Source organism: Callorhinus ursinus, unplaced genomic scaffold (genome assembly GCF_003265705.2).
Source record: "Callorhinus ursinus isolate GAN/ISIS: 27379988/994484 unplaced genomic scaffold, GSC_fseal_2.0 scaffold20, whole genome shotgun sequence".
Lineage (NCBI taxonomy): Eukaryota > Metazoa > Chordata > Mammalia > Carnivora > Otariidae > Callorhinus > Callorhinus ursinus.
In genome coordinates this window covers 17616222-17640580 of record NW_027397082.1, presented here as the reverse complement: position 1 = coordinate 17640580, position 24359 = coordinate 17616222, and the positions used below count along the sequence as shown (strand labels likewise).

Genomic DNA, 24359 nt, shown 5'->3' with positions numbered 1-24359 from the left:
TCTGGGATCATGACCTGAGCCAAAGACAGTCGCTTAACCAACTGAGCCACCCAGGTGCCCCATATTTGTACTTCTTTTTAAGACGTTAGATGTTCTAACCTGCATATGTCGTTATGTAGCAAATGTTTCCTAACCTCTTTACTGATAAGATTGTGGGGTAACCTCTGATTTAGTATTATAGCTCCACAATGCCTACTACAGTGTTTGGAACTTATTAGATATACAATGTATAGTAAATGAATGAATGAATGAATGAGTAAAAGAGAAACAAAGAGGTGGGGGAAAGAAGTAAGATATAAACCTTTAGTTAAAATTTAAAGAGGAAACAGAGAATTGAGATGTATTAATAAATGGGGAGAAATAAGTTAAGTCTTTAGTAATGTTTAAAATAAAACAGATATCTCAGAGGAACTAAAAATAAGAGCAGAATTTTTTTCCACTGAGGTCTGGCATATTATTTGTCTATACATGGGGTGGTGGTGGTGGTGTCTGACTTGTTGGAGTATATTTCTTGCTCCAGATTCAGAGGATGTGGAAAAAGGACCATGGGAAGGAGCTCAGCTGGTATGAGAAAATTGGCATTTTATGACTGGAGCCATAATCATAAATTCCAGCTCCAGTATCAGACCCATGCTGGTCTGAATCTCACAGGAGGACTCAGAATTAGACATTCAGAATCCGTTCTTCCCCCTGAACTCCCATTCCTACTTACCAGCCTCCTGTCAGTCTTCCTTATCAACTGCCTCTTCCTCACTCCCCAAATGTGGTTTTAAAATTTAGATCTTTGAATAGATGACATTCACATGGGTCAACATTTAAAAATTTGGAAGTGAAAAGTTTCCCCAAATCATGACCTGGGTTGAGTGTTTTAGCCACAATGATAAGGATAATCAAGCTCAGAAACCTTTCTTACACGTTTGTCCAAGACGGAGCTGGAGGCTGGAACCGAGATGGAACAGCACTGAGAAAGAACATCCTAAAAGATCCTAGAAAATCCTGCACTTGCAGGCCTGGCAGTCAGGAGGACGGGGTCCTGAAGCAGGGTCAACAGTGGACTTCTAGCACAGAGAGACACCTTTCTCTGAGTAGCCCAGGTCAAGGGGGCAGGGGAGAAAGGAAGCGGGTGACTGTGCAGAGCAGAGGAGACCTCTTGGGGTTGCCCCATAGAAGGGTCGGGAGGGGCAGGGTCCCTAGGAAAAGAGCAGTGGCGGTGTAGGGTGCTGTCCAGCTCCTAAGGCCCTATTGTGGAGGGACCCAGAGCCTTTGGTGGGGGTGGGCAGGGCAGTTGGAGTCTCCTTTGCACACACTTGAGTGCCTGACTGGAGAGAGGATTCCCGGGAAGGCCGCATCCAAGGAGCTCGGGCTCATATCAAGGGAGGAAGCTTTTCTCACAACTCCCATCAAAAAGCTGCTTTTGACTTTCTCTTCCTACTCCACTGACTACCTCCAGAAAATATCTAGAAAAGGAGGAAAAGAAAGCCTGAAGAAAGCTTCTCCTCTAGAGAAGGTAAATGGCATTGTTGATTTGATGTGATTCTCCAATTCTGGCTTCTTTTGTTTGTTTTTTGCCCACTGTTGTGACGAGTTCTCATCTGAACTAAAAGACGCCTGTGTATTTAAACCAGTGAACAATGTTGCTTCAGGGGGAACAGATTTCATTCTAGGGAAAATCTGGGTAACTCCAGTATTTGCCCAGTTCCTGTTTTTCCTCAGAAGATCTAGTGCTTTGGCATGATTAAAACGTTGCTGCTGCAGCACTAATTTTGAATATTTTCTTTCTTTCTTTTTTTTTTTTAGGATTTTATTTATTTATTCATGAGAGAGAGAGAGAGGCAGAGGGAGAAGCAGGCTCCCAAGGAGCAGGGAGCCCAATGCGGCACTCGATCCCAGGACTCTGGGATCATGACCTGAGCCGAAGGCAGACGCTTAACCATCTGAGCCACACAGGCGCCCAAATTTTGAATATTTTCTAAAACCAGGCAATTTTCTAGGGGCAAAGAAAAAGCTTCTCTATCAAGTTAGATCTTTATGTTGAAAAACAAAATGCATAGAGAGCTATTTGGTGTTTCACTTGCAATCTGTAAGACAATCAAACTCAAAACGACTTTTAGGTCTAGATGGAGTGATTTCCCAAATCCTGGAATCCACATACATGGGAGTTGATCCTTTGCAGCTGAAAAAGTGGAAGAGTCGCTCCTCCCCTTTAGCAGCCAGTGAAGGATTCTGGCAAGAGAGAGTTAGGTAGTGAAGGTGTTTGCTAGGAAGTTTTGGCTTTACCTGAATGACTTGCTTAAGGTCAAAGTCAGGACCTACCTAGGATTAGACACCTGCGGCACCCACTTAGCCATCTCAGGCCTTTTGTAGCCCTTTTTGGAGGTGAAATATTGTCAGAATTCAAAATTTTATTGTATTTGTTTTCCTCCAGATTTAAAAAGAGATCCCTAGAAGCAAGTGTTGCCCTTGTCCTCCATTCACACAGATGGACGGACTGGGAAGCCCCTGGAAGTCACGAAAAGCCTGCACCAGCAGCTCCTCACTAAAGAGAGGGTGACTCTTTGAGCTAACAAGCCTCCAAACTTGAAGGAAGATTCTTCTTTCTGAGGAGAGTTTATGTGGCTTAGGTATCTAGATTGCTCTGTATCCTGGGTCTACATGAAGAATATGACACCCCCCCCCGCCCCCCAGCACCATTCAGGATAAGCATCACTTAGTGATCCCAGTGTGAATTTGGTTTGTTTTTAATTTTATTTTTATTTAATTTATTAATTTTTATTGTTTGGGTGGGAGGGGGGCAGAGAGAGAGGGAGAGAGGGAATCCCAAGCAGGCTCCATGCCCAGCACGTGAGCCCGACTTGAGGCTTGATCTCCCTGAGATCATGACCTGAGCTGAAATCAAGAGTCAGATGCTTAACTGACTACGCCACCCAGGTGCCCCTGAGCTTGGTTAATTTTATATTGTAAGTTGTCCCAGTGGGTCCTTCCTTACATTTTTTGCTATGAAGTCCTGAATTTCTAACTTGTTTCTAAACTGCTGAATGCCACACTTTCCTGACCATTCCAGCTTTCCCTGCAATGCACAGGAAATATCTGTCTGTTTGGCTCGCTCTCCCCCGCACCCCTTCTCCACACTTACTTCGAAAGTGTACATTCAACATTTGTGAGTCTTTAATGGTCTTCCCTCTTAGCTCCCTTAAACACGCTTGAACTTGCACTTTTTAAGAAGTTAAAACAGTTTCATTTTCAATCAGCTGACTTAGAAGGACCGTATCCATCTTTAACCTTTGTCAGATATCCCTAAAAATCTCAACTTTTTTTGCTTCTAAACTTTGATAATGCTATTTTTATAAATGCATGCCAAGTTTGTGGATTGGGTTTTTTTCATCTGAACTTACTTTTTCAAATATAGCAGTAAGAGAATTGGGGGTAGGAGAAGGATTGCCAGAAACTGATGGCCTAGAAAATAGAGTCAGGGACATGAGTTGAAAATAATCAGAATAAAAATTCTTTCATTTCTTTAACATTCTACGAACTTTCTTTTCAACATCTACTGTTGTTCTAGGCCCTGGTGATACAGCAGTGAACAAAACTGACAAAATCCTTGTCCTCACGAAGTTCAAGCTCTGGTGGAAGGAGACAGAGAATAAACAAAATTAAGGACAATAAAGTAGGGATGGAGTGGGCAATGTTTGTGAGTTTAAAAAAAGGTGGCCTTTGGGGTGCCTGGGTGGCATAGTCAGTTGAGAGTCCGACTCTTGGTTTTGGCTCAGGTGGTGATCTCAGGGTTGTGAGATCAAGCCCCAAGATGAGCCCCACGTCAGGCTCCATGCTCAGTGTGGAGTCTGCTTCAGATTTTCTCTCCCTCTCCCTCTGCCTCTCCCACTCGTGCTCTCTCTCTCAAATAAATAAATAAATCTTTAAAAAAAAAGGTGGCCTTTGGGCAGTCTTGGAGGGGGACTGACAGGGTACCCTGACATCTGGGGTAAGAGAGTCCCAGGGCCAGGAAACAAATAGCAAGTGCACAGGCTTCTCAAGGGAGCATCCCTGAAGTGAATGAGAAACGGCTAGGAGAAACTGGCTGAAGCAGCAGGTGATGGGGTCAGAGAAATAAGGGGAGGCAGCACACCCTTACGAGCCTTGTGGGCTATTGTAGGGACTGTGGCTTTTACTGTGGTGAAATGGGAAGCTGGATGAGGATTTCAAACAAAGGAGCAACAGGATTTGACTTAACAAGACCACTCTGGCTGCTAGGCTGAGAAGGGAAAGAGGCAGGTGTGGAAGAGGAGGGAACCGTTAGGAGGCCATTGCTATTATCCCTACCAGAAATTAATCAGAAACGTCTGACCTGTTTACAAAAAGGGAAGAAAATATGCTTGCAGAATAAAGAAAAAAAAAAAGCAATTAAAATTCAGGAGGAAAAAACCCTGAAGACCCAGCTCCCCAGGACTCCCAAACCACTGTGTCTGGAGGAGGCACTGTAGCAAAGTAACTGCCAGATTGGTCTTCTTGTTGCAAATGAAACACCCAAAATATAAGTTTTCTTTTAAATTTTTTATTAAGTAATCTCTGGGCCCAATGTGGGGCTCGAACTCACAACCCCGAGATCAAGAGTCACATGCTCTATCAACTGAGCCAGCCAGGCACCCTCAGGATCTTTTTCTCCTGAGCAACCCATGGACCTAGCAGGGTTTGGTCAGTGTGATTAGTAAGCCTTGGGCAGGCGCCACGGTGGGGCCACGGTGGGTCAGCTGGTGGAGTGTAGGAGCTTGATTTCGGCTCAGGTCGTGATCTCAGAATTGTGAGATCGAGCCCAGCTTGGGACTCCGTGCTTAGCGCAGAGTCTCCTTGTCCCTCTCCCTCTGCTCCTCCCCCTGCTCTCTCTCAAATATTTAAATAAATAAATAAATAAATAAATAAATAAATAAATAAATAAATAAATAAATAAATAAAATCTTTTTAAAAAGAAGAAGGAGCCTTTATGGGTCTCTTAGGATGTCTGCCCCCTGCCATTTCCCAAACTTGCCTGGCTGCCTGTTAGAGATACAGATTCCTGGGTCCTGTCCCTTCAGTAAACATGGAATGGGGCCCAGGGATATATACTTTCAGCAAGACTATGGGAGAAATCTTCTTTTTAAATTATTTTATTTATTATTATTATTTTAAAGATTTTATTTATTTATTTGACAGAGACACAGCGAGAGAGGGAACACAAGCAGGGGGAGTGGGAGAGGGAGAAGCAGGCTTCCCATGGAGGAGGGGGCCTGATGCAGGCTCCATCCCAGGACCCCGGGATCATGACCTGAATGGAAGGCAGATGCTTAACAACTGAGCCACCCAGGCGCCCCTTATTATTCTTTTTAAAGACAGAGCAAGAGTGCAAGCGAGGGGGAGGTGGCACAGAGGAAGAGGGAGAGAGAAAATCTCAAGCTGACTCCACGCCCAGCACAGAGCCCCAACTTGGGGCCCCATCTCATGACCCTGAGATTATGACCTGAGCCGAAATCAAGAGTTGGATGCTTAGCCAACTGAGCCATGCAGGTGCCCCTTCTTTTTAAATTATTGGGGTAAAATTGGTATATAACATTATATAAGTTTCAGGTATACAATGTTAAATTTGATATTTGTGGAGTGTACAAAGTGATCACCACCATAAATGTAGTTACCATCAGCACCATACAACCCATTTTACCCAACCCTAACCCCTCCTGCCCCTGGTAACCATCAGTATGTTCTCTGTATGTATGAGTTTGTTTTTGTTTTGTTCATTTTGTTTTTTAGATTCCACATATAAGTGAAATCGTACTGTATCTTTCTTTGTCCTGTGACTTATTTCACTTAGTATAATACCCTCAACTCTATCTATATTGTCACAAATGGCAAGATTGCTTTCTTTTTTTTATGACCCAGTACTATTCCATTGTATTTCCATATCTTGGCTATTGTAAATAATGCTTTTATGAGTATAGGGGTGCGCATATCTTTTCAAATTAACGTTTTTGTATTCTTTGGCTAAATACCCAGAAAAGGAATAGTTGGGTCATGTGGTAATTATATTTTTGATTTTTTTGAGGAATCCTTATATTGTTTTCCGTGGTGTCGGCACCAAGTTGATTCCCACTAACAGTGTAGGAGGGTTCTTTCCTCCACACCCTCTCTAACACTTGTTATTTCTTGTCTTTTTGGTAATAGCCATTGTAACAGGTGTGAGGTGATATTTTCATTGTGGTTTTGATTTGCATTCCTCTGATGATTAGTGATGTTGAACATCTTTTCATGTGCCTGTTGGCCATCTTCTTTGGGAAAAAAGGTCTATTCAGATCATCTGCCCATTTTTTAATTGGGCTGGTTTTTGTTGTTGTTGAGTTGCGTGAGTTCTTTATGTTTTGGATACTAAAGCCTTATCAGATATGTGATTTGCAAAAATCTTCCGTTGAGTAGGATGCCTTTTTGTTTTTTTGGTTTCCTTCACCGTGCCAAAGCTTTTTAGTTTGTTATAGTCCCATTTATTTATTTTTGCTTTTGTTTACCTTGCCTTTGGAGTCAGATCCAAAAATTTTTTAAAAATCACTAAAACCAATGTCAAAGAGCTTGCCACCTTTTCTTCTCAGAATTCCATGGTTTCAGATCTTACATTAAAGTCTTTAACCCATTTTGAATTAATTTTTATGTATGGTGTAGGATAGTGGCTTAATTTCATTCATTTGTATGTAGATGTCCCGTTTTCCCAATACCATTCATTGAAGAGACTGTCCTTTCCCCATTGTATACTCATGGCTCATTTGTCCTAAAATTAATTAACCATTTATGTGTGGGTTTATTTCTGGGCTCTCTACTCCAATCCCATTGACCTATGTGCCTTTTTAATGCCAATACCATATTGTTTTGATTACTATAGCTTTGCGGTATAGTGAGGGGGTTCTTGACTTGTAAGGTGGGGAAACTGCTTCACTATAACCTTACCACCTCTGGCACAGCTTTTGGGGTTTGCAGACCTGAAAAGCATTGCAGGGTGCCCACGTGGCCGGCAGGTGGCGCTATGTGACCACAAGCTGCAGAGTGAGAGCATCCCATAGGGAGAAGTGAGTCTCCAGAAGAAACCGGTCAATAGGTGCTGGGGCTACTGAGCCGCCGCTTATCTCGGGCAGAGCGGCGCGGACAAGTAGAGGTGGGCGGCGCAGCCGGTGTCCCGGCTTTTCAGGCAAATGTGCATCTTAAGACCTCCCTAGTCGGCTTCTCGGACTCCTAGGGCGGCCCTCTCCTCACGAACATTGAACCCTGCGGGAGCCGGCAATACGATACGGCGTAAAACCGCCCAGCGCCACAGGAGTTTAGCCCAACGCTGCCTACCCAGGTGCGGGAATCTACTATCAAAGCCCCTCAGGGAGCGCCATACCCACAGAAGGCCTCTTTTCATTGGTAGCTGGACTGGAGGCCCCGCCCCCTTTCGTACAGCTCTCATCTGTGACTGGCTCTCGGGCCCCAGCTGGCCACACCTCCTCCTCTCGCACATACACAAGAGTCACGCGCCTTTCAGTTGGAAACTTGGCGTGCTGAGGGGGACGGTGGCCTTCATCGCCCCACCCACCTACCTTGCTATTGGTCCGCGGCTCCGCTCATGACCACGCCCCCATTCCAGCCCCCTGGCTGGGAGGGCGGGCCCTTGCGCGTGATTGGCTGGTCCGCCTGCCTCTCGCGGGAGCGGCTGGCGTGTCCCCCTCCCTTTTTCCCCTCCCGCGAGTCTCCAGGTTCCTCAGCTAGCCGAGGCCGAGTCAGTGTCAGTCAGGGGGCCGGACTGCTGAACGGTGTGTGCGGACGCTCCGCCGCAATCTAGCTCAGGGGCCGGTGCCTGCGCTCGCGCCGCCGGGTGGGAAGGATGAAGCCGCAGCTGGAGCAGCCACCCTATGATTGGCTGTGGCGCTTGTGAACCCGAAGTAAAGATGGCGGGCGGGCAGGCAGCCGCCGCACTGCCCACTTGGAAGATGGCGGCGCGCCGCAGCCTCAGCGCCCGCGGCCGGGGGGTCCTGCAGGCAGCGGCGGGCCGGCTGCTGCCGCTGCTATTGCTGAGCTGCTGCTGCGGCGCGGGCGGCTGCGCAGCAGCGGGCGAGAACGAGGAGACGGTGATCATCGGGTTGCGGCTGGAGGACACGAACGACGTGTCGTTCATGGAAGGGGGGGCGCTGCGGGTGAGCGAGCGGACCCGGGTCAAGCTGCGGGTGTACGGGCAGAACATCAACAACGAGACGTGGTCCCGCATCGCCTTCACGGAGCATGAGCGACGGCGCCACAGCCCGGGCGAGCGCGGGCTAGGGGGCCCCGCGCCGCCAGAGCCGGACAGCGGCCCCCAGCGCTGCGGCATCCGCACCTCAGATATCATCATCTTGCCCCACATCATTCTCAACCGCCGTACATCGGGCATCATTGAGATCGAGATCAAACCGCTGCGCAAGATGGAGAAGAGCAAGTCCTATTACCTGTGCACATCGCTCTCCACACCAGCCCTGGGCGCCGGCGGCCCGGGGTCCGCGGGTGGCGCCGTCGGGGGCAAGGGCGGCTCCGGGGTGGCCGGGCTCCCGCCGCCCCCGTGGGCCGAGACCACCTGGATTTATCACGACGGCGAGGACACCAAGATGATTGTGGGCGAGGAGAAGAAGTTCCTGCTGCCCTTCTGGCTGCAGGTGATCTTCATTTCGCTGCTTCTGTGCCTGTCGGGCATGTTCAGCGGCCTCAACCTGGGGCTGATGGCCCTGGACCCGATGGAGCTGCGCATCGTGCAGAACTGCGGCACGGAGAAGGAGAAGAATTATGCCAAGCGCATCGAGCCCGTGCGCAGGCAGGGAAACTACCTGCTGTGCTCGCTGCTGCTGGGCAACGTGCTGGTCAACACCACGCTCACCATCCTGCTCGACGACATCGCCGGCTCAGGCCTCGTGGCGGTGGTGGTCTCCACCATCGGCATCGTCATCTTCGGGGAAATCGTGCCCCAGGCCATCTGCTCCCGGCACGGCCTGGCTGTAGGGGCCAACACCATCTTCCTCACCAAGTTTTTCATGATGATGACCTTCCCCGCTTCTTACCCGGTTAGCAAGCTGCTGGACTGCGTCCTGGGCCAGGAGATAGGCACTGTCTATAACCGGGAAAAACTGCTGGAGATGCTCCGGGTCACCGACCCCTACAACGACCTCGTTAAGGAGGAGCTGAACATCATCCAAGGGGCGCTGGAGCTCCGCACCAAGACAGTGGAGGACGTGATGACTCCGCTCCGGGACTGCTTCATGATCACCGGCGAAGCCATTCTGGACTTCAACACCATGTCGGAGATCATGGAGAGCGGCTACACCCGTATTCCAGTATTTGAGGGGGAGCGCTCCAACATCGTGGACCTCCTCTTTGTCAAAGACTTGGCCTTCGTGGATCCAGATGACTGTACTCCCCTGAAAACCATCACTAAATTTTATAACCACCCCTTGCACTTTGTTTTCAATGACACCAAGTTGGACGCTATGCTGGAAGAATTTAAGAAAGGTGGGAAATTTTGGTATCTTTCATTGGCTTGCTTTTTCTCTCTCCATCCTCCTCCCTACTTGAGCCCTCTACCCTCAGACCAACCCCCCAAGGCGAGTTGACCGGAATTTCTCCTCTCTCTCAATTGCAAAGTTGAAAGGGTGGCGTGGATTTGGGGATGGATTGAACTAGTAAGAGCTTCTAGGTTTTTTTTAAAAGCACAAAGCTAACGTCATTGGCTTTTTCGCATTTCAAAAAGCAGGCGTTCTATTTTCTGTGCATGATACTGCTGGCAACTCTGGTCTTGAGGGGTCTGCTGCATTCATTGCCCCAGTTCTGAGTGGGTGGTTGCAAAGAGGGGCCAGCTAATGCCATGCTGTGATATCTGGCTGAGATGTACTCATCTCCGGCGTTTGGAAAACATTTAAATAGGTTTAGAAAAACTATAGATTTGGGATTTAGAAAATCCTTTTCCTCCTCCTTAAACATTCACTGACATTTCAGAGATTGGAAGTGCATTTTCAGTAGCTCTCTTCCTGGTTGTCAGGCCACCTGTGGGGCAGAGTGAGGTTTGCCTTTGAGGATAGGGGATGGGTTAAGCCAAGTATCACCAAAAAGGTTCACTCATCCGGAGGTGACTTGCCTTAGCTAGAAAAGATGTTTTTTTTTTTTTAAAAAGTAAAGTTAGTTATTAATGTATGACTTAGAAAGACTAGGGGTGAGTTAACCTTTTATGAGGCTATCTTGTCTAGCTTTCTTCACTATTTGTTTATCTTTACTTAACAAATAAAATTTCCCAAACCACGTGTGGTTTTGGCAGAAATCTTGAACATTTAACAGTGGGATGACACCCTCTATTGTGGTTTATTTATTTCTTGAGTTTTTTTCTGGTTTATAAGTGTTCTTTTTGACCTTGATCACTTGGTATATTAAGTTGAAGTTTTTAAAAAACCAAGTCAGTGCTCACTGTTCTGGGCAGTTTTAGCAGGGAAGAGAGGTGCAGAGTCTGATGTGCTCACCTTTCTTGCATGGTGGTATTTTTTGTTTGTTTTACCATGTAATGAACAGGCAAATAGCAACTTATGCAATTATTACTGAAATTCTGTCTTTAAAAAAGTTTCCAGTAAATAGCATGTTGCCATTTGAAAATCAAGAGCTGCTGAGCTGTTTAATTGCTGTGGTGCTAGTGCAGGTATTAAAATGTGTATGTAACCTTCAATGACTTGCTAGTCCTCAAAACTAAGTTTTCCTTCTTCAAATAGAATTTTGAGCACTCAGAGTGGTCTCTCCACCAAAAAAGGCTGTGTGTAAGTGTTGACAGCTCACTGGACGTGGTGATCTGAACATCGCCATAGAGCGTGTGTTTGCCCTAATTCCATTCTCCTGGCTGAATGGTGTCCTCTCTGGAACGGGATCACATTGCAGTAATTTTCAGATAAAGGAATAGAGCAGAATGTGCTTCAGAGATTGGTAATTTGCATTTAAAAGCAGAAGGAGATTCTTCTGGATTCTTAAACAGTAAAAAGAAAATGTCCATTATCTAAGTGACAGTGCTTCTTTTGGTGGGTGTCATTATCCTTTCACTGCTAAGCTGTTAATTAGAGCATCTGACCAATCTCTTCTTTCATTTTGCAGTAACATCTCTAGTACAGAAAGATACCTTGCAGCGCTTGAAAATGCCTCCGAAATACTTTCTTTCTGTTGCTAGGTTTTGCAACATTGAGTCAGATAATTTATTCCATGATTTTTTTATTCAGAATTTTTGCCTATCTCCTGATGGATTGAAACACTAGTGTGTCCTGCCTGCTGAATGAAGCCTTTTCTTCACTTCTATCTTTTTTTCTTGGAGAATTTAGCTCTTTACCTTACAACTCATTAATCTTGCCCCTACCTCAGAATTTCAAAATTTGCATCATTTTGAAACTTGTTTTTGGTTGTCCTTGAACAATATTCCTATGTATTTTTTGTGGTTTATTTTCAGGAGGAACTTTTTCTCCCCAATGTTACCTCTCACAGTACCTTTAGATAACTGAGTTACTAATATTTTCCCATGAATTTTTGAAAAATAATAATGCGCAGGACTTTATTTTTGTCCTTAACCAAATAATGTTTGGTTAAGGAGATAGTACAAGTTAAAGGTACACTCAAGTTAGTGGCATGTTTGGAAGAGCAGGCAAAGACAGTAGGTTGCAAATGGGAAATTTCAGTCATGATCTTAAAAGGGTAGAGTGGGTGTTTGTTACTTAAACTGTAAGAACCATTGATTTTTCACCTTCCCCTTCTTGATTTTTTTTAATGAGTTTGGTCACTTTAACCTTACTAACAGCCGTGTTAGTTCTTTCTTCCCTGTGACTTAAAATATTTTACCAGATACTGTTTTATTTTCTAATTCACTTTGAAATACTGTGAACAGTCAACCTTTATTGTTTTTTCCTCTATTGAATAATGGTGTGTGGGATGGTGTGAAGGCTTTTTCTTCCTCTCTTTCCTTCCTTCTCCTAATAATACCAATTGTAACTCCCTCAGACTGTTAGACCATTAGTCCAGATCTCATTGAAAATTGCCCTTCCCAACTAAGAATGTCTGCCTTGAAGTCTTTTCTGTATAGAGCCGTACATCATCAGTGTGAGTTACACTTTACCACTGAGGGGAAAGGTTTGCAATGTGGAAAGAAATGAAAAGCTACCTTTATATAAGTATGTGTGAATGTCTTCTTTCTACTGATTAGAACTTTTTGCCTGGCTACTTGGAAAATCAGCTTTCCTTGAGGTTGGAAGACAGTCATTATACTCATTTTACAGTTACCTTATTATTTATTGACTGTGCCAGGCACAGGGCTGAATGTTTTACACGAATTCCCTTGTTTAAATCTCATAGTGGCCGAGCGAAGCCTTTTCTCCATTTTACAAGTGAGGAAATTGAGGCTCAGGTTACATGATTTGTTCAAGGTCACACAGTAATTTGTTGATATGGGTTTTAACTCAGGTCCGTGTGACAACCAAACTGGAGCTCTTAACTACTCTAGGCTTAACCGTTACGCTGGTCCCCTTGATTCTGGTCTTACATTTCTGGTTTGAGTGTGAAGTTTGGTCTTTTGTCAAAGCATTGCTTCAGAGCTAGTTGGGCAACAGTCACAGAAATGTATTTAAACATATAGATGGCTTAACCCAGTTGGTTTCCCCACTTTTGCCATTAAAACAAATCCGTTTCTTGGCCCGTGTGATCCTAAATCTAAAGAATTCTATTTCCATACCAAGCATCAAGTTTCATTTTGGTGAAAATGTTTTATGCTAACGTTATAATGTACTAGTGTGCTGCTTTAATGAAATATTCTACAACTGTTTTTCTGATAGCTAAAGCATGCAATAATGCTTCACTCTTGTTTTTCATCTGTCCTGCTGCAAGGATGACTCAAATTCAGTTTTGTGTTTTAATCTTGATTTTATTTGCATTTTTGTTGCCGCCTATATAGTAATTGATTGCTAATGAGCATCCTTTACAGCTGTGCCCCTCTGTGCTCTCTGCAGTCGTTCTCTTTTTCTTTAGTTACTTTTGTAGTTACTTATAAATCTAAATAAGAGGATAAAAGTAAACCCTAGGAGAAGATTATGAGACTTCTAGAAAAACTGTCTTGAAGGAAAATTGTGGAGAGGAAGGAAAGCTAAATTGAAGGTTGCTGCCTTTGTATGCAGAAAGGACACCAGAGGTTCTCCATTGACCTGACAAAACCTTCCTTGTAAAACATTGTGGACTCTTGGCCACCCAGTTGACTCTACTGGGGTTGAATTTGAAGAATTAGTAACTAGTTATTATTGTTTTGTTTTTTTTTTTTCTTTTCCCTTTGTAACAATTGCATTCCAGTATTGCAGAGCATGCAGTTTTATAGCTGCTAGGGACTTAGCCAGGCTATTTTCTAGCTTTTCCTTAACCAGGAACAGGTAGGATCACCAGATAATGTTTCTTAAGGGAAGAATGTTTTAACTTAAACACTGTTTAAGTGTTTTCACTTAAAACACTAGTTATGCAATTCTTTCTTCCTATAACACAAGTCTTTCCATATCAATGTGATGAGTTTAATGTTGAAAACTTTTTTCCTCACCAAAGTGTTCCACTTGCCTAGAATCTGGAAGGATGTTTTTATTGGTGTTTGAAGGCATGAATGATGGCAGGGATGGATGGGTGGATATATTTGCTTCTATGATCTTTTATGTTTAGTAACTTTGTACAGTAACAGTGTTAAACTATTATAATTTCATATGTTTTTAGATCATCACTATGAAATATCCAGCTAGTGTAGAATCAGAGGTGGAAGGAAGGCAGCTTGAGGATCATCTCCAGTGTTTGCAAAATTTACCGGATGATAAGAACCACTTGGATCACTTATTAAGAATAAGGTCCTAGGCCTCATGCAGAGGTGTCCTGAAGCAGAATCTAGGGAAGGAGCCTCGGGACACATATTTTTAACAGTTACCCTACAGTTAGGTGAGTTTAGAAAACGTTGGTCTAGTCATCCTTGTAAATAAGGAAAGTAAACTCTGAGAAGGAAAGTCTTATAAGTGACTTGCTTAGGGCTACCCACCTAGTTAGTAGTATCGACAAGGCTAGAATCCATGTCCCTGTTTCTAGACTGGAGTTCTTTCCATTCCATCAAGCAGGCCTTCTGGTCCCAAGTTAAAGTTACTGTGGTCAGAGTTAAAGGTATCTTTGTCATTGAAAAAGCAAATATTCAGGTTTGCCATTAGTTTTGGCCCTGTGATTTTGATGTCAGTATTTTTGACATCCCGGATTCAAGCCATTGTTGACAGGCATTTTGTTACACAGAAAATAAATCTGAATGTGTGAGCTCATTTTATTTTAGCTTATTGCTTTGGCTGAGTTTTTTACTCTGCTGAGGTCAGACTAGGTGGGTATTTTAGGAAATGGGTCTTGAGATTGGTTGAATCCTTAGTAGTTAAATATTAGGCCTTTCATTTGAGTTAACTTGTTTTGGATATCCATGAATGATGTGTTTTCTTTTGATTGTGTCTTCTATGAGAGTAATTAAGATTGGACTTGGGAGTTTAGGGCGAAACTTCTTTGGCTTTTTAAATTTTTATTCACAGTATAGGTCTGTAAATTTTCCATTTAAATATTCATCAAAGCATTTGAAGTATGTGCCCCATTCATGCATCTATCTGTCCTAAGTGTCCTTTTTTTTTTTAAATAATATAAGTTAAATTCTTACTGAGAATCGTGCCTGATTTGGGAGATTGTTTGTGATAATAGGACCATGGAAGCTTGAGCATAGCTTTTTAGGTCAGGAGACACCATAGTTGAATACTGGCTCTGACTTGCTATGGTTTGGATGAAACAGGGAAGGACCTTGTTCAGCTTTTCTCTTGGTTTTTTTGGGGATTACACACTACCACCCTCTCCCCACAAAGAGCCCAGAATTATTTAAATTTTGAAACATTCCAAACTACTGGGAGGGACCAGTTAATTTTAATTACTAGCAAATCTAAACACAATTTAAAATATCATTAACCAGGAAAACCCACAAAATAGACTGAACCAACATAATATTTATGGTTTTATTTGTTCTTCAATACTTAGACTTTAAGAAAACAAATCTCTGGACTCCAATTAGATATTTACTTTAGTTCTGTATAAAGTAGTATCTTTCTTTCTAAGGGGCCTTATGTTCTAAACACATATATTTAACTGGTAGTAAACTTCAATTCTTGTAAGCTTTGCTTGGAATATAAAGAATGTTTATTAAACTAAATACATGGAAATAGATGACTAGGCTTGAATACAATTTATTTTAGTATTCTCTTTAAACCTGCTTTTTCCCAGGACACAAATCAGAAATCCCCAATCCTACCAACATCGAAAAAGAGAGACATTAGGTGCACCTGGCTAGCTCAGTCGGTAGAGCGTGTGACTCTAGATCTTGGGGTTGTGAGTTTTAACCCACCTTAGGTGTAGAGATTACTTAAAAAAAATTAAAATCTTTTTGTTGTTGGTTTTTTTAGGTGGTTTTATTAAAACATGGGGACAGGACCTGTGGGGGGCAGAAAGGGCTGCCTAATCTTTTTTTTTCTTTTAAAGATTTTATTTATTTATTTGAGAGAGAGAGAGAGAATGAGAGATAGAAAGCACGAGAGGGAAGAGGGTCAGAGGGAGAAGCAGACTCCCCGCTGAGCAGGAAGCCCGATGTGGGACTCGATCCTGGGACTCCAGGATCATGACCTGAGCTGAAGGCAGTTGCCTAACCAACTGAGCCACCCAGGCGCCCTTTTTTGAGATTTATTTATTTTAGAGAGAGAAAGAGAGCGAGGGGGCAGGGCAGAGGGCTAGGGAGAGAGAATCCCAAGCAGACTCCACACTGAGTGCGGAGCCCATCTCAGGGCTGGATCCCACCACCCCCAAGACCACAACCTGAGCTGAAACCAAGAATCAAAGGCTCAACCGACTGCACTTACCCAGGTGCCCCCCCCCAAATAAAATCTTAAAAAAAGAAAGAGACACTAAGAAGCATTCTTTCAACATCACATACACTGGCAAGTCTGGAATGTTTACACAGAAGGAATTTAGGGGTAACAACCTTTGGCAGGGGGAGCTAAGGGACGAATAACAAGCACCCACTGTAGGTGATATGTTTATTAGGTTGGCTTAGGGGTTGATGGAGATAATGGGGGTGCCGACTCCCCCCCATTTTACATTAGTGCTACCACTCACTATAAGTACGGCTGTAATGATGGTGAGATTCTCATTTCTTCATACTTAACCACCACCCCCTTGCTATCAGACCTAGGTGGGGATACTTCTGTCTTTGAATTTATATCCTGTGGGGAAGATACTACTCGCTAATGCAAAGGTTAAGAAAAATGTGCTTTTCCTAGATCTACTTTGGACAAGTAACTTACTCTCTTTAAGCCTCATTTTTTTTCCATAGTAAAATGGGATGTTTTCTGACTCCTAGGGTACTTAGTAAGAATTAATGTGGTAATGAATGTAAAAATGCTTCTAGTAGTACCTGGCACTTAGTGCTCAGTTAACCATTATTTTTATCATGATGATGCTATAGGCTCCTCATCGTTCTTGATCTTTCTTTGGACTAGGTATTGCTAGTCAAGAAACACCTTGAGCCATGTGTGTTCATAGTTGTTATGGATGGGAGAAGCTTGAAAGTGGCTAGTTATTCCAGGTTTTTTCTTTTATTGTGATTGAGTTCTAGCCTCTGTTACTTTTCTAACAGTTGCTGTTAGTTGACAAGATGGCCACATGCATACATATTTTGAAGGAAAACAGAACAATCAGTTACATGTTCTACCCTTCTTAGAGTAAGAATCCTGAATTAAAAAAATCATTCTGGCTAGTATCAAAAAGACAAGAAATAACAAATGTTGGTGAGAATGAACCCGTGTGCACTGTTGGTGGGAATGTAAATTGGGGCAGCCACTGTGGAAGAGAGTATGGAGGGTCTTCAAAAATTTAAAATAGAAATACCAGGGCGCCTGGGTGGCTCAGTCGTTAAGCGTCTGCCTTTGGCTCAGGTCTTGTTCCCAGGGTCCTGGGATCAAGCCCCACATCGGGCTCCCTGATCAGTGGGAAGCCTGCTTCTCCCTCTCCCACTCCCCCTGCTTGTGTCCCCTCTCTCCCTGTGTGTCTGTCAAATAAATAAAATCTTTAAAAAAAAAAAATACCATATGATCCACTAATTCCACTACTGGGTATTTACGCAAAGAAAATGAAAACACTAATTTGAAAAGATGTAAACACTGTATGTTTATTATAGGATTATTTAAGCATTACTTAATAGCCAAATTATGGAAGAAGCCCACGTGGCTATTGATAGGTCAATGGATAAAGAAGAGCTGGGGTGTGTGTGGTGGTGGTGGGGGGAGGTGTGTGTGTATGTGTGTGTAATGGAATATTACTCAGCCATAAAAAGGATGAACTCTTGCCATTTGCAACAACATGGATGGATTTAGAGGGTATAATGCTGAGTGAAATAAGTCAGAGAAAGAAAAATGCCATATGATTTCACTTATATGTGGATTCTAAAAGACAAAACAAGTGAACAAACAAAAAGCAGGAATAGACCCATAAATACAGAGAACAAACTGGTGGTTGCCGGAGGCGAGGGGGCTGGGAGGGTGAGCAAAATGGGTGAAGGGGAGTGGGAGGTACAGGCTTCCAGTTATGGGATGAATAAGTCACAGAGATAATTGGTACCACCTAGGGAATATAGTCAATGGTACTGTAATTGCATTGTATGGTGACAGACGGTAGCTACCCTTGTGGTGAGCACAGCATAATGTATAGAGTTGTGAAATCACTATGTTGTACACCTGAAACTAATGTAATGTGTGTCAACTATACTTCAATAATAATAATAAAAATCTTCAATCTCTTTGACTAAGTGACTAAAAAAGACTACAAAGTTTAAAAGAAATAGAACAAGTGCTCATGGATTTTGGAAGCCCTTGAATAACCGAAGTTTGAAGCCTAAAAGGAAGATCTCAAATTACTTTGATAAAATCTTTTAACATTGATTATATCAAAAGCATAAAAAATGGTAATGTCTAATATAGCAAATTTTTGTTGCTTATAGCAATGTTAATTTGTAATACTTTTGGAAGGCAACCAGGAGTCATTAAAATGTCCTACCCTGTGGTTTAGTAATTTCCTCCCCCCCCTTGGAAATCTTAATTCAGTGGTACAATTCAAGAGAAGAAAAAAGCTACATTGGCTTTTCATGTTGCATGTATATTGCAACATTATCTATAAATAGTGAAAAATTGGAAATAAATGTCTAACACTTCAAGGCAGGGCATAGAGGGGAGGGAGTTAAGAAAATTATAGATGTCAACTAATTATAACCATTTAATGATAATGTTGAAGGCAATAAAGCAGTATGGGAAAATTTAGACTGATTATTTTGCATGGATTATAGGCATGCAAAAATATTCAGGGTACGGAATGAAGAGGAACATGGAAATAAGAAAAGTAGTTGATGTGTTAGGATAGGGTGCTCATAGCCAGTCTATGGAAAAAATCTTTTTGTTAACTTTGTACAATAACATACTTAGGAAAAATTTAAGTCTGCTGAGAACATTATGAATCCTGATCTTGGGAAAACTAATCTTTGCTCATATTAGGGAAATCATATTATTCCATTTCTCCTTAAGGACGTTTTACTGCTGAAACAAGTGGTTCTTTTAAAAATTTTAAAAATTGAGATATAATTCACCTATCATACAACTTGGTGGTTTTCAGTGTATTCACAAGGTTGAGTAACCGTTGCTACTGTTCTACTTCCAGAACATTTTCATTACTCCTGTGCCTATTAGCAACCACTCTCCATTACCCACTCCCCACAGTCCCTGGAAACCATTAATGTGGCCCTTTGTGTCAAGCTTCTTTCACTTAGCATAATGTTTTCAAGGCTCATCCAAGTTGTAGAATGTATCAGTATTTAATTCCTTTTTATAGTCAAATAATGTTCTATTTTATGGACACACACACACACACACACACACACACACCACATTTTGTTTATCCGTTTATCAGTTGTTGGACATTTAGGCTTTTCCTACCTTTTAGCCATCATAATTAATGTTGCTGTGAATATTGGTATACATGTTTTTATGCACATATATTTTCAATTCTTTTGTGTATATACATAGGAGTAAGATTGCTGGGTCATGTGGTAACTCAATTTTCAACTCTTTGAGAAACTGCCAAACTGTTTTCCAGTCTCCGCACTATTTTACATTCCCATCAACAATGTATTAGGGTTCCAATTTCTCCATATTTTTGCCAACTCTTTTGCTGTACTTTAAAATTAAAAAAAATCTGTTTTATTATTATAGTCATCCAGTAGGTGTGAAATGGTATCTCGTTGCAGTTTTGATTTATATTGCCCTGATGTCTAATGGTGTTGAGCATCTCTTCATGTGCTTATTGGCCCTTTGCATGTCTTCAGATCCTTTGCCCATTTTTTAATTGGATTATTTGTCTTTTTTTATTATTGTAAGAATTCTTTTTTTAAGATTTTGTTCATTTATTTTAGAGAGAGAGAGAGCGTGCACACGAGAGAGCATGTGCATGAGCCGGGGGAGGGGCAGAGGGAAAGAATTTCAAGCAGACTCCCTGCTGAGCATGGAGACAGACTCCCTGACTCAGGGCTTGATCTCAGGACACTGAGATCTTGACTTGAGTGGAAATTAAGAGTTGGACACTTAACTGACTGAGCCACCCAGGCGCCCCTGACTTGTAAGAATTCTGTATGTATTCTGAATACTGCATCACATATATTTATCAGATATATGATTTTCAAATATCTTCTCTCATTCGGAGTTGTCTTTTCATTTGCTTGGTTAGTAACATTTAAAGCAGAAAAGTTTTTAATTTTGATCAAGTCCAATTTATCCCTTTTTTCTTTTGTTGTTTTGTCTTTATTGTCATATCTAAGAAACCATTGCCTAATCCAAGGTCACAAAGATTTATGCCTCTATTTTCTTCTAAGATTTTCATAGTTTTAGCTCTTATATTTAGGCTTTTAATCCATTTTGAGTTAATTTTTGTATATGGTGTGAGGTAGGAGTCCAACTTACTCTTTTTGTGTGTTGATATCAAGTAGTTCCAGCACCATTTCTTGAAAAGACTTTTCTTTCTTCATTGAATTGTCTTAGCATCCTTGTCACAAGTCAATTGATCATAAATGTGAGGATTTATTTCTGGACTCTAAATTCTGTTTCACTGATCTGTGTGTCTTCCTTATGCCAGTGACACATTGTTCTGGTTCTTGTAGCTTTGTAGTAAGTTTAGAAATTGGGGAGTATGAATTCTCCAACTTTGTTCTTTTCTATAATAGTTTTGGTTGTCAGGATCCCTTACATTTCCATATGAATTTTTCATGGATCTTGTCCATTTATACAAAAAAGCAGTTGGAATTTTGATAGAGATTGCATTGAATCTGTAGGTCAATTTTGGGAGTATTGCAATGTCAGCAATATTAAATCTTCCATCCATGAATATGGGATGTCTTTCCATTTATTTAGGTCTTATTTAATTTCCTTCAGCAATGTTTTGTGTATTTGCAATCTTTTTGTTAAACAAAACACTTAGGAATAAATTTATTTTTTTTGATGCTATTATAAATGGAATTGTTTTACTTATTTCATTTTCAGGATTATTCATTGCTAATATATAGAATTCAGTGTTGATCTTGTGTCCTGCAATTTTGCTGAACTCATTTATTAGCTAACAAATTGTTCTTAAAATGTAAAAGTGGGACGCCTGGGTGGCTCAATTGGTTAAGTGTCTGACTTTTGGTTTTGGCTTAGGTCATGATTTTGGAATCCTGAGATCGAGCACTGTGTTGGGCTCCATGCTCAGTGGGGAGTGTGCTTAAGATTCTCTTTTTGCCTCTCCCTTTGCCCTTCTTCCCTGCACGTGCTCTCTAAAATAAATAAATCTTTTAAAAAATATATAAGTGATTTTTAAATACATGTGAGTGTTTGGGGGGTTATTTTATGTTTGTTTCATTTGATTGTAGCGAATTTTGTATTTTTCATTAAAAAATTTAGTCATTTTTGCTTGCCACTTTCATATGTATAGAAGAAAGAACCCTCTATTGGTTACTGACAATGTCATTCTTTGGGAAGTTCGACAAGAAAGGGTGAATTTTCTATTTCAGGTTGGATATAGGGAAAAAAAGGCTGCATAAAATGTGTCAAAGAGACCAAAAATACAGTTGGCTGGAGCTTGGGATTTTAAAAGTTAATCTGTCTAATATTTAGAGTGGCTTTGTATTGGTTTTGGGATTTGGGCTAGGAGATGAGCTCAGAAAAGACTGTTTTTGTTTGCTTAATATCTAAGGGGCTTTGTAGTGCCTTTCTTTTCCAGGCCATTTTACCAAGGGTTTCCTTTGGGTCATTTTTAGAGACTAGGGAAAATCCTGGCATAGTCACTCTGCATTTCCTACTGCCATCATCAGTATAATCTGTGAGGTTTTGGGGTACCAGGTAACCAGAAGAGACAAAATGAAACTCTCTGTTCTTTTTCTTTTTTTTTTTTTTAAGGTGCTGGGGGTGGGGTGAAGGGCTGGTAATCTGAGAGGGAGAGTGTTTTCCCATGCTCATGCTAGCAAAGACAGACTGAGGGCATCATTTGATCTTTATGGGAGTGAGCAAAGCCTCAGTTTTTCCATTTGCCCATCTGCAATCATAAAAACAATGTGCTGACTCAACTTGGAGCCTCTGCAGAATGGTATTTGGGGCTTAGGCAGTCCTGAGAATCATGCAAGAGATGGAAATATTTGAGCAGGTTTTAAAAGGTAACATTAAAAACAGCTAGCACAAGACAGCATACTCTCCCATCTCCTTCAGCATTTGTTTCCTTTAGTCACTAGTGTAACTCCTTGATTTAGTGTGTGGCAGGAATAATTTGATCTCTGCAGAGTTGATTTCTGAGCAGAGATATTTTTTGTGCTCCAGTGGTTATTAAACTTTAGGGGCATAGGATTGATTGGGGTGGGAGGGGTGAGGTTCTGCTGGAAGCAAGTCAGTTCGGTAAAATATTTTTATAATCATAGTGTGTGGGCCATCTGCTTAGGTTTTCTTTCTTTAAACTTTTTTTTTAAAGATTTTTATTTATTTGAGAGAGAGAGAATGAGAGACAGAGAGCACGAGAGGGAAGACGGTCAGAGGTAGAAGCAGACTCCCTGCTAAGCAGGGAGCCCGATGTGGGACTCGATCCTGGGACTCCAGGATCATGACCTGAGCCGAAGGCAGTCGCTTAACCAACAGAGCCACCCAGGCGCCCCTTTCTTTAAACTTTTTATTTCCTTGTTCCTGTATACATACATTTACCTGCAAAGACTAGAAGAACGTTTGCCAAAACCTTAACTAACAATGACTACCTCTAGATGGTGGGTTTTAAGGAAGGAAGTATATTTTTCTGTGTTGCTTCCCGCTTTTTTTTTAAGCATGTATTTTGTAATGTTTTGGGGGAAATAAAATTCATTAAAATGTTATTAAAAGTAAATTTTGTAACTTGAACCACTGATGTAGGTATTAAGTGGTACTCAATATATTTGGGTGAAATTCCTTTTTTTCCTTAGGAAATGTCGAGTATTTTGTCATAATGCAATCATGCTGTCATTTGTGCCATTTATCCCCCTTATCAGAATCCTTAGCCTTTGGGTGAAAGATGAATAGCATTTTAAAGCTCATAAGATGTGTGTGTGTGGGGATGCCTGGGTGGCTCAGTCGGTTAAGCGTCTGCCTTCGGCTTGGGTCATAATCCCAGGGTCCTGGGATTGAGTCCCACATCGGGCTCCTTGCTCGGCAAGGATCCTGCTTCTCCCTCTGCCTGCCACTCCCACTGCTTGTGCTTTCTCTCTCTCTCTCTAATAAATAAAATAAAAAAAAGGTGTGTGTGTGTGTGTATGCACGCTTGCACACATGTGCATGCCAGCAGCTTAGTAAATTGTGTCACATTTGTTTTCAAAGCATGTTATTAGGTGACAAAATATAGTTTGTTTAGGTTGTGTCTGGACTGCCTGGAATGAAGCTGTTTGATACTTACTTGGTTGCCCTTATTAAATCAAAGATTGGTGAAGTAGTTCAGTTTCAGCTAGATTTGTGCTTTGGGCATAAAGCTATAATCTCAAAACACTTCTCATTTGGAGATTGATTCTGAAACTGATGCTTCCTTTTATCTGTAGAAATCATCACTGTGAATCCAGTGATGATCATTAAAAGGAGACAAAAGGAAAAAATAAAAGGAATGTTTTGGAAGCACTCATGCTTGAAGCTCAGTGATTTCCAGGCTTACACATTTTGGTAAAATAAAAAGACATTTTAACTTTGATGAGGATCAAGGTTTTGTTTTGTTTTGATTATACTCCTATAAAATTGGACACCTATTATACATCATTTATCCCAGACAGATAAAAAGATGTGATTTTCTTTCTTTTTCTGAATGTATACAGAAAGTTCATAGAATAAGTTAGCTGTCACTTATGTGTCTTTCCTAAAGTCTGTTTTTATTTTATTTATTTATTTATTTATTTATTTATTAAAGAGTTTATTTTTAAGTAATCTCTCTACCCAACTTGGGGCTTGAACTCACAACCCTGAGACCAAGAGTCATATGCTATTCTGACTGAGCCAGCTGGGCATCCCCTAAAGTCTGTTTTTATTTTTTTATATTAATTTAATTTAATTATGATTTTATTTATTTATTAGAGAGAGAGTGCGTGAGTGAGGGGAGGATCAGAGGGAGAGGGAGAAGCAGACTCTCTCCTGAGCAGGGAGCCCCACACAGGGCTTGATCCCAGGGCCCTAAGATCATGACCTGAGCTGAAGGCAGATGCTTAACCTACTGAGCCACCAGGAGCCCCTAATTTAATTTAATTTAATTTAATTTATTTTTTAAAGCTTTTTAAAAAAAATATTTTATTTATTTATTTGACAGAGAGAGACACAGTGAGAGAGGGAACACAAGCAGGGGGAGTGGGAGAGGGAGAAGCAGGCCTCCCGCGGAGCAGGGAGCCTGATGCGGGGTACCATGACCTGGGCCGAAGGCAGACGCGTAACGACTGAGCCACCCAGGTGCCCCTAATTTTTTAAAGCTTTATTTTTTTATTTTAGAGAGAGGGAGAGAGCGCATGAGTGGGAGAGGCAGAGGAAGAGGGAGAGAGAATCTTAAGCAGACCCCCTTCCTCCATTGAGTGGGGAGCCTGATGTGGGGCTCCATCCCATGACCCTGAGATCATAACCTGAGCCAAAATCACCAAAATCAAGAGTCGGATGCTCAACCAAAGTGACCCTGAAGTTGGTTTTTAAATGACATAAAATAATGAT

General features: G+C 41.8%; 1 protein-coding gene across 6 annotated transcripts in view; it reads left to right on the top strand.

Annotated features, from left to right (window-relative positions):
- The first annotated feature begins 5032 nt into the window (after positions 1-5032).
- CNNM2 (cyclin and CBS domain divalent metal cation transport mediator 2) overlaps positions 5033-24359 on the top strand; it is a 148831-nt gene continuing 129504 nt past the window's right edge. For 4 of the 6 annotated variants that reach the window (XR_012381672.1, XR_012381671.1, XM_073904248.1 and 1 more), the window contains exon 1: positions 5033-9519. Coding sequence is in view for 4 of the 6 variants with exons in the window: in XM_073904248.1 (XP_073760349.1) it covers positions 7899-9519 (1621 nt within the window). In the remaining 2 variants the exon portion in view is untranslated. The remainder of the gene's footprint in view (positions 9520-24359) is intronic. The other 2 variants (XM_025881133.2, XM_025881132.2) reach the window with 2 other exon arrangements.